Source organism: the organism of the source record quoted next, unplaced genomic scaffold (assembly GCF_019419815.1).
Source record: "Pyrus x bretschneideri cultivar Hongxiangsu unplaced genomic scaffold, Pyrus_bretschneideri_v1 Contig12, whole genome shotgun sequence".
NCBI classification, from domain to species: domain Eukaryota; kingdom Viridiplantae; phylum Streptophyta; class Magnoliopsida; order Rosales; family Rosaceae; genus Pyrus; species Pyrus x bretschneideri.
In genome coordinates this window covers 1,685,360-1,699,013 of record NW_025999413.1, presented here as the reverse complement: position 1 = coordinate 1,699,013, position 13,654 = coordinate 1,685,360, and the positions used below count along the sequence as shown (strand labels likewise).

The 13,654-nt window shown below is 38.1% G+C and overlaps 1 protein-coding gene across 1 annotated transcript; it reads right to left on the bottom strand.

The window, feature by feature from the left end:
* Positions 1–4,977: 4,977 nt before the first annotated feature.
* Positions 4,978–10,925, bottom strand: LOC103926930 (probable phospholipid-transporting ATPase 8). Its single transcript, XM_009335808.3, is given in 12 exon segments — positions 4,978–5,407; positions 5,410–5,770; positions 6,009–6,200; positions 6,303–6,401; positions 6,689–6,814; positions 6,926–7,144; positions 7,239–7,347; positions 7,458–7,546; positions 7,781–8,057; positions 8,154–8,264; positions 8,385–9,739; positions 10,066–10,925. Coding segments are annotated over 12 exon segments (3,567 nt in total). The 5' UTR covers positions 10,465–10,925; the 3' UTR covers positions 4,978–5,177.
* Between the last annotated feature and the right edge of the window lie 2,729 nt (positions 10,926–13,654).

Here is a 13,654-nt window from a genome sequence, read left to right as displayed (position 1 = left end):
GTTGTCTCTTTAACATTTCTCTTCTTTTTATACACTTGAGTTTGATGTCTTATTTTGGTGCTTTAGAATATAAAATACGAAGAGTAATGTTATTCATACTATGTTTTTGTACCATATTTTCATACCACCTTAGGTGGCATTTGATGTGGATAGCCACATCATTTAAATTAATCAGATTTTTAAATTTAGTTCATTATTTAATAAACTAATGATTAAGAAAAACTAGTTAATTAAATGATGATTGTGGTATACGAAAAAATTTTCTCCTTTTTTTTCTTGGGTTTTGTAAATTTTTCAAATAATGCGACTGTCCACATCAGATATCATCTAAGGTGGTATAGAAATATGATATAAAAACATGGTATGAATAACATTACTCAAATACGAATCTCAGATGCCACCCTCTTGGGGGCACGTGGACTTCTAGAAGGAAAAACAGCGTGGCCGTAGATAATTGACAGAGATGCCAATTAAGTAATGGGATAGTTAAGCTTGTTCTAGAAGCAATATTCAATTATTATTATTGTTATGCAATTTGGCCTAAATCCAGGAAAATAAATATCCTCCTTTCCCATGGAGCACAAGAAGCCACAAAACCATGCCAAGTGCGAGTTACGTGATTTATATATATATATATGTGTGTGTGTGTGTGTGTGTATGTATAAGACGAAAATGCCAACCAGTAGTTGTACTTCTGAGGGTTTATATATAAATTATTTGTTTAATTAAGTAATTTTTCTATCAATTCAATTAATTAAGCATCCCAAACATACGTATATACATACGCCAGCACACTATATATCAGTGTGTATATATATATATGTGTGTGTGTGTGTAGGACGAAAATGCCAACCAGTAGTTGTACTTTTGAGGGTTTATATATAAATTATTTGTTTAATTAAGTAATTTTTCTATCAATTCAATGAATTAAGCATCCCAAACATACGTACATACATACGCCAGCACACTATATATCATGTATATATACGTTTGTGCATACGTCTCTGGTGTGTGAACGGCCTATACACACCGATCACAAAGATCCTTTGCTATTATATGACATCATCATCCAGTTCGAGCAAGTATTATACAAATGAAAGATTACGTGGCGAGAAATCCACTAAATCTTATTATTTTGAAAATTTGAAAAAAAAGAAGTCGTAACAAAGGATCTCTTCCCAGGTGAGTGGACTTTATGGGTTTGGTGGGAAAGATCCGGAGAGGATCTCTTCCCGGGTTTTAGGGTCCTAGCTCCTCATCCCCTTATCCCAAAAAGCGAGCTCCACATACAACGAACATGTTTTTGCACTTACAAAGCTCTACTCTATAATTAAGAATCCATTTATCCTTACCTATAAATGACAAACTTACATACTATACGTCAACTATGATTACTTGCACAAAAACAAAATTGATGTATATGTTGTGATTATCACTTACAAGTGAAAATGAGTAGTACTAAACCGTAATACTAAATGACATATAAATATTGTATTTGCTTCCAGGCACGCATAAAAAACGTTTGAATGTCAAAGTCTCCTCAGTCTTTTAAAGAAAAAATGCAGCTTCCCACGAGATCCCAAAAATAATCATAAAATCGGTTAAAATAACGTTCTAGAAAGATCCTCCGAGTGCGGCCGCAACAACCCATTTGCCAAATATGTATAGAAAAAAGAGATTGTGTTCAGTTCGTGAAAAGTGCTTATTTAAAAAGTACATGGCAACAGCAAAAGCACATTGACTTCTCCTTTGCCAGACTAGCACTTTGGGGCATCTCAATAAACAATGCAAAGCCATCCCAGCCAGGCAGATTAGAAGCATGCCAATTTGCCATACGTCTTAATGAGTTGCGCTTAAGCAGGGATTAGTGTTAATCCTTAAACTAATATATAATGTAATTTATCCACGTGGATTAAACTTTTACCTCTGCTTAATCAATATCTTTATTTCTTAATGGAGAATAGATATTCTTTGGATCTCTTTCACCAAGGTCACTAGATCAAGTGATCCGGGTTTTTGAAATTTCATCAAACGGTCAAAAATTATTATAGCTTTTAAGAGGTCAAAACAGGTGGACCGTTGGATAAAATTTCAAAAACCCAAATCACTTGATCCGGTGACCTTGATGAAAGAGATCCGGAGAATCTCTTCTCTTCTTACTGTTGATGCTGATCTACAAAACAAACTAGTGGGTGGTTAAATTAGTGGGATAAGATTTGCAGTAATCACCATGCATTTTAATCAAATATTTATATATGCATAACGGCTGTCATTTTAGTTATGGTATTATTATTTATTAATTCATATTGCAATATTCCACTCCATGGGCTGCGATTGCTGGCTTTAATCTACTTTTAATGGCTGCAACTATTGGCGCCGGTGACGATGTTCAAAGTTCTAACAAAAAAATCAGACAATGACAGAGTGGCACGTGATTGATTGATGCCTGAAACGAAGAACGTTCCCTTATATCTTAATATCGAAAAATTCCTCCGCTTTCACTCGTTGTAGCATGATGATAAAGCTCCTCATGTTCGCCGTGCAAAATGTTGTTGCTAAAAAGTCTAAAAAGACATCTTTGACATGTTTACTAATTCACAACCAAAATTGAAGAAATTAAATTGGCGAGGAGTTGGAATCTGAATCGTAATGAAAATCGAAATATAAATGACAGTAGTTCATAAGTTGTTACTGTGAACACGAAAAATTTCTGAAACAAGAAACAAGAATACGTGCACAAAATAATATTTTTGTGTTTATGATTTTTGGGGTTACGATCTCTCAAATTTGGTCCTCTGATTCGATCTCCGTAAGATGTAGATTTGTTGATCCAAGGGCCGTCGAGGCTTGATCTTGGATGAACAGTTGTTTGTTTCTTCAAGGGCCTTCGTGGCTTTGATCTTGAAGGTTGATGGAAGTTTCTTCAAGGGCCTTCAGGGCTTGATCTTGAATGTTGATGGATAAGGGGATCTTCAAGGGCTTTTGGGCTTGATCTTGAAGAACGGTTGGTTTTCTTCAAGGGCCGTCGAGGCTTGATCTTGAATGAACAGTTGGTTTTCTTCAAGGGCTTTTGAGCTTGATCTTGAAGAATAGATGTGTGGATTTGTTTGTTGATCCAAGGGCCGTCGGGGCTTGATCTTGGATGAACGGATCTTCAAGGGGGCTTTTGGGCTTGATCTTGAAGAATGAGTGTATGGGTTTGTTGAGGTTGTTAATCCAAAGGGCCGTTAGGGCTTGATCTTAGGATGAACGGATGATGAACGATGAACACTTTCTTCAAGGGGCCGTCGGGGCTTGATCTTGAATTGGTGGGAGTTTTTCAAGGGTCGTTGGGCTTGATCTTGAAGGAGGATTTGACGAAGAACGAAGAGTGCTTTCTTGATCCTTCGGGATTTTCTTGAGAGCTTTAGAACTTTAAGGCTTCAAGGTTTTGGTGTGTGTATTTGTTGATGTTGTTGATCCAAAGGGCCGTTGGGGCTTGATCTTAGGATGAACAGTTGATGAACGATGAACACTTTCTTCAAGGGCCGTCGGGGCTTGATCTTGAATAATGGTTGTGTGGACTTCTTCAAGGGCTTTTGGGCTTGATCTTGAAGGTTGATGGATGAGCGGATCTTCAAGGGCTTAATCTTGAAGAACGATTGGATGTGTGGATTTGTTGAGGTTGTTGATCCAAAGGGCCGTTGGGGCTTGATCTTAGGATGAACGGATGATGAACGATGAACACTTTCTTCAAGGGCCATCGGGGCTTGATCTTGAGTAATGGTTGAAGTTCTTCAAGGGCCATTGGGGCTTGATCTTGGATGAACGATTGCCTCAAGGATTTGATGAAGAATGAAGAGTGCTTTCTCCATTCTTCGGGATTCTTGGGAATTTGGGGGTTGGATGCTTAAGAGCTTTAGAGTTTCAAAGCTTCAAGGATTTTGGATGTGTGGGAAGTATTCTCTTCCATTTTGGGAGTAGAGAAATGTATTTGTGAATTGGTGTCTTTGTGAATTGGTCTTTTGTGTGTCTGTGGGTTTGTTGAGGTTGTTGATCCAAAGGGCCGTTGGGGCTTGATCTTAGGATGAACGGATGATGAATGATGAACACTTTCTTCAAGGCCCGTCGAGGCTTGATCTTGAGTTGGTTGAAATTTTTCAAGGGCCATTGGGGCTTGATCTTGAAGGAGGATTTGACGAAGAACCAAGAGTGCTTTCTTGATCATTCGGGATTTTCTTGAGAGCTTGAGAGCTTTAGAACTTTAAGGCTTCAAGGTTTTGGTGTGTTCTCTTCCAATTTGGGAGTAGAGAAATGTATTTGTGAATTGGTGTCCTTTCCTCTTGATGGATAAGCCTATTTATAGGCTTTGAGAGTGAATCACCACCATCCATTTTTTTGGTGAAGTGAGTGGATGTTGTAGGTGAAGTAAATGGAGTTGGTAGGGTGAAGTAAATGGATGTTGTAGGGTGAAGTAAGTGTGTGAGGTTGGTGAAGTAAATGGAGTTGGTAGGGTGAAGTAAGTGTGTGAGGTTGGTGAAGTAAATGGAGTTGGTAGGGTGAAGTAAATGGAGTTGGTAAGGTGAAGTAAATGGAGTTGGTAGGGTGAAGTAAATGGAGTTGGTGGGTGAAGTAAATGGAGTTGGTGGGTGAAGTAAGTGGATGTTGTAGGTGAAGTAAATGGAGTTGGTAGGGTGAAGTAAATGGAGTTGGTAGGGTGAAGTAAGTGTGTGAGGTTGGTGAAGTAAATGGAAGTTGTAGGTGAAATGAGTGTGTGATGTAGGTGAAATAAATAAATGTTGTAATTTTAATACATTGGTTAACATTTATTTCACTGAAATTTCGATGTCTACAGTTACTAATTCACCTGAATCATAATGAAAACCAATTTGATTATTAAAACGCGTTATAAGTTGAAGGTTTGTTTCTCCAGTAAGTAGGAAGTCATAAATTTAATTTCTTATTTTACGTCGCCCGTTACTTTAATATACTCCATAATTGAAATTCAACTCATAATTTTCATTCCATTCACTTTAAGCTTTTGCCACACTGGGATTTTCCTTTTTGTTTGATAATTTGATGATATACGTATCAGCTTTACATGGCTAAAACCTACAAAGTCCTGAATCTACAACATATTCACAAAACCAAACCATCCCCTGATTACACGTACACAAGTCCGATCCCGGGACCGCGCTTCACAGCTCTCTTTCCCTCAATCTCTGCTTCAGGTGCTGCAGTTTGCTACTGACTCTCAGAGGCAATTCGCCGGAAGTCTCCTTGTCTGAGCCATTTAATCGTTTCTGTTGTATTACATCGTGACGCATTGGTTTGAACCGTGTCTGGAAAGCCCTGTACGAGAAATATGGCATCAAAGTGCACATGGTAACGAGAAGGGTGACCATCCAATACAGAGGACTGGGGCACAGGCTTCAACGAGAACTTTGTGTGCGGTTGTGGATACACTCGGTGAGACAGAGCCGTAGATCACTAAGAATACATACCAGAAGGCGATACTGCCCCAGATGAAGAAGTGTTGGATCCAAGTGAAGTAGTTGATGGAGAGTGCCATTTGGCAATTAACAACCCAAACTACGCACGAGTACATTGTGACCCCGAGGACTTCATAGTCTACTACTTTACCATCTCTTCGGAGTGCTTGGCCAATCATGGAATTGGTGGTGAAGAAGTAGATAATTATGGAGCTCAAAACACCGTTAAGCATCCAACCAAGTATCCGGGTCCAACTGAAGAGGATATTCTCCACTCCCTCTAGATATAAAGAGGGATACTGTCAACAGAACAAGAGCATGAACGGTAAGAATCCATTCCAAAAAGACGGAAATAAACAAGAATTGTGACGAGCCAAAAAGATAAGTATATGCCTTTTGGTTCTTACTGATCGATTAAAGCACATGCTACTAGAGTTGAAGTTTACCAATTGAACATCATTTAAGATGGAATGACGACATACCAAAGCCGAGGCCTCACATCCTATATAAGCTCTACAAAAGAGAAATATTGTATACCTTGAGGCATAGCCGTGCTGAAACATCCTGATCAAAAATGCCAAGAGCAATTACGGGAAGCGATGTGAAGAAGACATTGTAGAATGACATGTACCAATCGTTGTAAGCAGGTTGACCAGAGAAAGAAGCATGGGCCTCAAACCAAAACAGAGTAAACCCAAATGTAATGTTCTTGTAGAAGAAGTAACATATCTGCATCAACCAAATGTCAACTGGGTATGAAATCTCTTGCTTGCTTTCCTTTTCAAATATTTTTTTTTCTTTTTTGTGACAATTATAAGAGACATATTTTACCATCATTGATATGCGCCTATAACACCAGTGCCCATGAACAAGCAAGAGACGCTCCAGAAAACGAAATTGAGCTATTGCAAAATCACTTGCCATCACCGCCTGCATTCACAAATTAAACGGAATCACAAGGGTCTTAAGTATAAAATATGCAAGTTATATGTCTGAGAGCAATTGGTCACCGAAAACAAACAATTGCTGGTAAATAGTGTTGTAGACAAATGCATGCTCTATTCTCACTTTCAAAAGTACACTGATTTGGTAAATACTGTTATAGACAAACACGTTCACTATCTCACTTTCAGGAGTGCCAATATTCCGAGTTTGTATCTTGAAATTCGTAAAAACCCCGTAATAATCAGATCATCACAAAGAGAAAATAAAGTTACCTGCATCCCTTCAACACCACTAATGCCAACTCCAATATCAGCTTCTTGAAGCATGCCAACGTCATTTGCACCGTCACCAACAGAAAGTGTTATTTTACCTGTTCCGAGTTTTACCAATCTCGTAACCTGCACATATTTCGTAGGTCTATCAGATTACTTGATGTCGGCAACTGGCCTTATGAAAAACCTTTAGATAATTTGAATGGATATGCTCATGAGCATGATCGAGATACTTACAAGAGCTTTCTGTTTGGGCGTAGAGCGGCAGCATATAACAGAAGCACAAGTAATTGCAAGCTCCAAGAACGATTTTTCGACATCCTTCTTGAGACAAAATTCCAAGGACTTCCCATCAATTATCAAGCCAAACGATTTAGCTTGGTTTGAACTTTCTTTAGCTTCATTAATTTGCGAAATACCTTCTCCAATTTGCTTCCTTATGCTTGCAAGAGAAGCCTTAAAAAAATCAAGGTTTCAGAAACTACATCACAGAAAAAGAAAAAAGCAAGGAAAAAACAATGTCTTGGTTTTTTGCTTTAGGATTCTGTACCTTTTCAACTGCCTCTTTATCCCCTTGTTTCTCCAAAGCATTTATGTCAGGCGAATCGAGACTGATGACAATCTGTTTCATATCTTGTCTAAGTAGACTGCAAGCATACCTGTAAAATTTACAATACTTGTAATCTGTAACTTGCAGAAAAATATAATCCAAGCGTAAAAATTGAAGTACTAGAAAAATATAATCAAGGCAAAAAAACTGCTAGCATACCCAATGTTAACTGCAGTTTCCATTTTATCCCCCGTCAATACCCATATCTTAATCCCAGCTTGGGCAAGCTTCCTAATACATTCAGGAACCTGCATCCCGAGAACAATATCTGTACAGAATTAATTTTCCATGAACACAAACAAACCCTTCTCAATAAAAATTGTGCTCTAGTTTTTTGTTTCTTGATATGAACTTCCATTTCACATAATTATCAAATTGTACAAGTCTCCAAATTCAAGGGAGGACGAAATAACAGTAATCCCCAATAACCTAATTCAAGTGAAAGGACTTGTAACAAAAAACCATCAAAATTTAATACTCACCCCCTTTTGCAGTTTGTCTTCAACAGCTGTCACACCAAGTAGAAATAAGTCCCTTTCAATCTTGTCAGCAACTCCGTCCACCAGTACATCTCGACTTTCGGTGACAGAAGCTTTGGCCTTCACAAACTCCTTTTCCCACATTTCAAATTCTTCTACACCAAGCTCACGGCATGCAATCACCAAGGTTCGTAAACCTGCTTCAGCATATCTATGAATGTGCTCCTTGGTCTGATCCTCAAACTGCCACCCATCTTTTGCAAGCCTTTCCAAAATTGCACTGAATATGTACAGATAAATGAAAATCATGGAATTACAAAAACCCAACTTGCACCTTCAAACATGGACCTTAAGCATGCCCACTCAAGAGTCTAACCTGTCTGCACCCTTGCAAAGGAGCAGTAATTTATTTTCCGGGCTCCTTACAATTACTGACATTCTTTTGCGAGAACTGCTGAACTCCAAGACGTGAAGAAGCTCGTATTCCCTGGGATAAATATATGTGTCAGAAACTATCAGCAGTAACCGTTATGGCTTCCCAGCCACGTAAGCAATATAAGGAGACTGAATGTAAAAATAAACAGGTCAAAGTACGAATGGAACTCACCTATCAACCTTTCTCCCACTTTCAGAATCCAACTCATGCAATGATATGCTTATTTGTGTCCTTTCAAAAAACTCAAACCCAAGCTCCCTGGCAGCTATGACAAAAGCTGCTTCATCCGGTGACTCAGCTTCATAGGTTATTTCTCCTGATGCTTTATCCACAACTGGAATGGCTGTATGACAGATTGCTAAAACCCGAAGGAATTTCTGTATGATATCCGAATGAGGTTCATTGACCCACTGCCCATTCATGATGCGTATGTCTCTAAAGTTGAAACCCTTTATTGACTTTCCAGAGTCAACATTATAACTAGCATGATCTAATATATCACCAGTTTCAGGCAGTCCATTGACTCCGTCCTTTCTCTTTGCCAACGCCCTCTCCACTTCTGTCACACCATGGCCATAAGCAGTGCCTGCTATCGAACATTTAATGAACTCCATGGAATTACATGTCAGTGTACCTGTTTTGTCAGAAAGTATCATATCAACCTGTCCAAGTTCCTCATTCAGGTTAGATGTGCGTGCATGAGCCGCCCTATCCATTTCCTCATAATACATATCCCGATCTTGGTTAATGAAAATACTCTGTAATACCTTCACAATCTCAATGGATACATATAAAGATATTGGTATTAAATATCCATACAACATAAGCGCTGTCAAGAAATGGAAAAAAGCCGCAAGTGCTGGTCTTTTGGGGTCATAAAACACGGTTGAATGATCTGGACGAAGATACCACCTTCTTATATTTCCACCACTTATATCCCGTCTAGTGTTGATTCCAAAAAAGAGAGAGCCAGTAAAGGCTATCACGACCAGAGAACTGAAAAGAATGTAGATTATCTTATCCATTTTCCTCTCAATTTTACTTCTCTTTGAAGGAGGATCTGTTGCATTCTGCATCACTTTTGTTTCGTGACCAGTAAAGACAACAACACCATAGACATATTCAGTGTTTTTCAGCTTAGAATCTCTTAAGAGCATCTGTTGTAAGGAAAGCGAGTAAGTCTTTCCATCGTAGAACAATGTCCCAACAAATGAATACAGATTTTCATTTGGGTCCTCACACTTGATCACCGCTTTAAATTTTTCCAAGGAATCTTCATCTTGAAGATGGGATGTCACCTCCAATGCATGCTTCAATTTTAAATTAGTTTCTCCATCAAGGTTCATAGTATCAACATAGCAAATCCCATCCTCATAGCTTGACGAAAGCAAAAGCAGATCCGCAGGAAAGTACTCATCCTTGTGCACCTTCACAACATCACCAACCCGGAGTTTCTTCCATCTGGTCTTGTAGAATGTACAATTCCTACCATAAACTCTAACCTTTCGACTGTTTGCCTCAATATCCTGAAACAGTTTCGAATTTATAGCCAATTCAATTAGGAGAAGCAAATAAAAAAAGCCAACCAAAATATTAATTTCGAGCTACTTCCTAATAGCATTGCTCCTACAACAACCAAAATGACTACATATTCTAAACCTTCCCTGCATATCGTTAACGAATAAGCTTAAGCTATAGCACAATTCAAATGCAACTACACTCTATATTCTTTACAGATAATCTGTAAAAGCGCTTTCAGTCATTTAAAAGCAGTTCCTAATCAAGCCCTAATTCAAACATTGACTATACAACTTCAAATAACTAGTAATACCAATACCGCAAAAATGCTCACCTGCTTTCTTCGCCGCCAATCTTCAACGGCTTCCTTAGCCATAGTAGCTCCGATCACCACTATCAACGGCACAGCTACACTAACAGCTCTAAAGGGCGCCAACGGACTGAACGAAACACAAGCTACAACAAGAAAATATATATTTGCAACCCTCCTAAACTGCTCAAACAAAGACTTTGGAATGAAGTTCGCCGCCGTGTACTTGGTAGTCGAAACATAATTTCCCCTGTATCTCAACTCAAGTGCCTCCGGATGATCCGGATCATTGCAATGCACCACCCTCGAGTACCCTCTTTCCCCGATTTGGGGATGACTTTCAGGGAGAGGAGAGCGAAAACACGAAAACGAGTACAGCTTGCTAAACTGGATCCCTCCCCTCCTCCTTCGCCCTTCCGGCATTTTCTCAGGTGACCTCAAGCCAACAAGGCTCCTGCTTTGCGAGGATCGGAGATGTCGTCTATCGTACGTCTTACCCTTACTTCACAGGTGAGTGACTATTTTTCCTTCCTCACTCCTCACTCAAATTTCCACCCACATTTCCCCTTCAATTCCCGGGAAAATCACTAACAAAACAACCAAACAAGTCGCACCAACTTCCCAAAACTAAGCAGGCGATATCACCTATGAAAGTGAAATTTTGCATCAATTTCTACGCCAACGGAGTGTCAGACAATTGACAGAAATCTACCCGAAATTGACAAAACCCCATTGGAGGAGGAGCTAAAAGATCGAAACTTGAGCCACACATAGGAACATTGATTGAGTGCCTTGCTTACCCAGAGCAACAAAGTGGGTGCAAAAGTTTGCATATTTAAACTCCAGATTTATCCCACTGATTATTTGTTTCATAAAGCAAGCCTCTTCCGTGTGGCATTTGGCTCTTTTCACTGTTTTACTGTTATTTTTTGTTTTTTAAAAGTTTATTTATTTCAAATATTATTGCTTTTTTATTAAAATATATATTGAATTTTACCTTTATATATATATATATATAATAAAAATGAAAATAAAACAAGAAAAAGGTTGATATAAATTGGAGCAAAAACGGCAAACTTTGTATACAGCTAGAAAACTAGGTGTGTGGAATTTCAGAAAACCCTAGAAGTTGTGTTTCAGAGAATTTCTTACTTCCATTGCAGCCTCTGCGGAGATCTCATGCTTGTGGCTGCTTGTTTGGTTTTGCAGCTCAAAATCTAGAGAGAGAAAGAGAGTGGAGAGAGAGAGTGTGAGATAACAAAAATAATAAGTTAACTTTGTAGGAAAGGGATCCTATCCATATCCCTTCTACCAAATCCACTAAGGCCACAAATCCGGGTCTTTGAAATTTGATCCAACGACTAAAGTTATTATAACTTTTAAAGTGAACCCATGTTTGTAGCAGTTGGCAAAGACGGAGCTAGTGTAGGCCTAGGGGGCGGATGCTCCCACTCATTTTAAAAAAAATGTATGGTTGCGTTCCAATTCTCAATAACCAGCCCTAATTAAACTACAATTAAAAATATTGGTAGGCAGCTAAACTAGTCTACCGTTTTGGATCCCAAATGCCTACTTGATGACAATTTAATTAACAATTAATTTAATTGTGCCTCCTCGTTTTCCTAACCCTAGGTCGTTAATCCATACAAAACTCATCCCACCACGTACGGCAAAGCAATTCCAATCCTCAACTTCTCTAGATTTTTCCTCCCGTTTCATTTAACCAAAACTCAATTGAATTTGGAGTGTTATAGACAATTGGAGTTCAAGTAATCAATTATCAAAATTCAACACAAGAATTTTACTCCACAAGGTATTTTATACGACTTTACTTTATTAATTTGTTTTTGGCATTTCAATTTAGAATTTAGTTTTCTAATTTAGAGATCAATGGATGAATAATAACATGATTATTTTTATATAAAGAGATATTTAATGGTATTGGTGATGATATTGTTATGCAACGCTTTTAAAACATGAAAACGATTTGAGGAATAATGTAATATATTGTATGAAAAACTTTATGGATTAATATATTAGTGTTTTGTTCAATAAATTCTTGATATTTTTAATTGTGACTTTGTTGTTTTTGAGGATGCCCCCGCTCATAAAAATCTCTAGCTTCGTCCCTGGCGATTGAATCAAAGTTCAAAAACCCGGATTTGTGGTCTTTGTGGATTTGGTGGAAGGGATCAAGAAATGATCCCTTTCAATTCGGATAAACTAGAATAATGGTGTACCAATACGATATAAATTGATGTCATTATCGGGACTCCCTTTGGCGTTTGTTTTCGATGTGGTTTGAGCATGTAAGGAATGAAGGCAACGTAAGGTTACATGAAGATTGGTCACAATCTTTGCCCGCACACGTGGCCGACTGTGATTCTACTTTCTTGTGTCCCTTCTTCCTTTGATCAAGCAAAAGTTAGAAAGTTAGAACCGGGCATAGTCATCACCTTTGTCTTCTAGCTTTTGGATAACTTCGAGAAAATATTTCATTGGAGTATTATGGTCGTTGATAAAAACCAAAAAGTTATTTCTATGTTTGGTAGAGAAAAACTACCAAAAAAATAAATAAATAAATAAAGAAGCTATTGTATAGCATTCTCAAAAAAGAAAAATTCCGAAAAGATAAGGCATTCTCATGTGGGTGGGGTTGTTTCCCACTTGAAATCAACAGTGGGCCTACTCTTTGAGTCTATACATACAGTCCTCGCATTTGAGGATTTCTTTAAGGTATCCGTCGAGTTCATATATTGAGATATTTTGAAGACTTCTATTTTGACCCATTGGTAGCCTTTTGTCTCTAAATGTAAGGACTATACTGTTGTAGGAACTCCATTTAGGGTTCCCATTGGAGATGCTTTTATATTTTTGCCAACATTGTTATTAGCGGTTTTGATAACACTACTCTTTGACGTTAGAATGTGAGCAACTATACCGGGTGTACCCTAAAAACTAATTGGCAATGTTCCATAACATACTCAATCCAGATACAAGTGTTATAACAATGCTACAAAATTACGAGTTAAAAATTTGGTCAGTTTGAGTATGCGACGAGCTGTAAACTCTTGTCTTCTTATAACGATGAAATGTAAAACGCATTTGATGGTTAATTAAAATTCAACTATTTATCTAACTCACTAACGTTACATATGTAATAAATAAATTCTAAACTTAAATTTCAAGTTTCTTGAAGCAATAATGGCGGTTCAGGAGTCACCTTGGTACAGTCGAGCCTAGTGAGTCATCGTCCAGCCGGCAAAAAGAGTCACATGCTTAGGTGTTAGGACGCACAAATTCTGAAGGTAAAAATGGAACACACAAATTGTGCCATGTGCAATTACAATAGGTCTCATTCCGGATCTGGATCTCATCCAGATTCAACTATTAGGGATTTTAGGGATTCTCACATCTTAATCATTTATTGTATATCATGCAGTCAGAAATCATTTGAATTTTTTTTAATTTAAAATTAAATACAAATAGTGCCTGATGAAAACTGGCTGCACGATGTACGATGAACAGTTAGAATGTGAGAATTCATAAGATCTCCATAAAGAGGATCCGGAGAAGATCCTCTTCCCTCAATTCCATGTCAATGTTGGGCTCA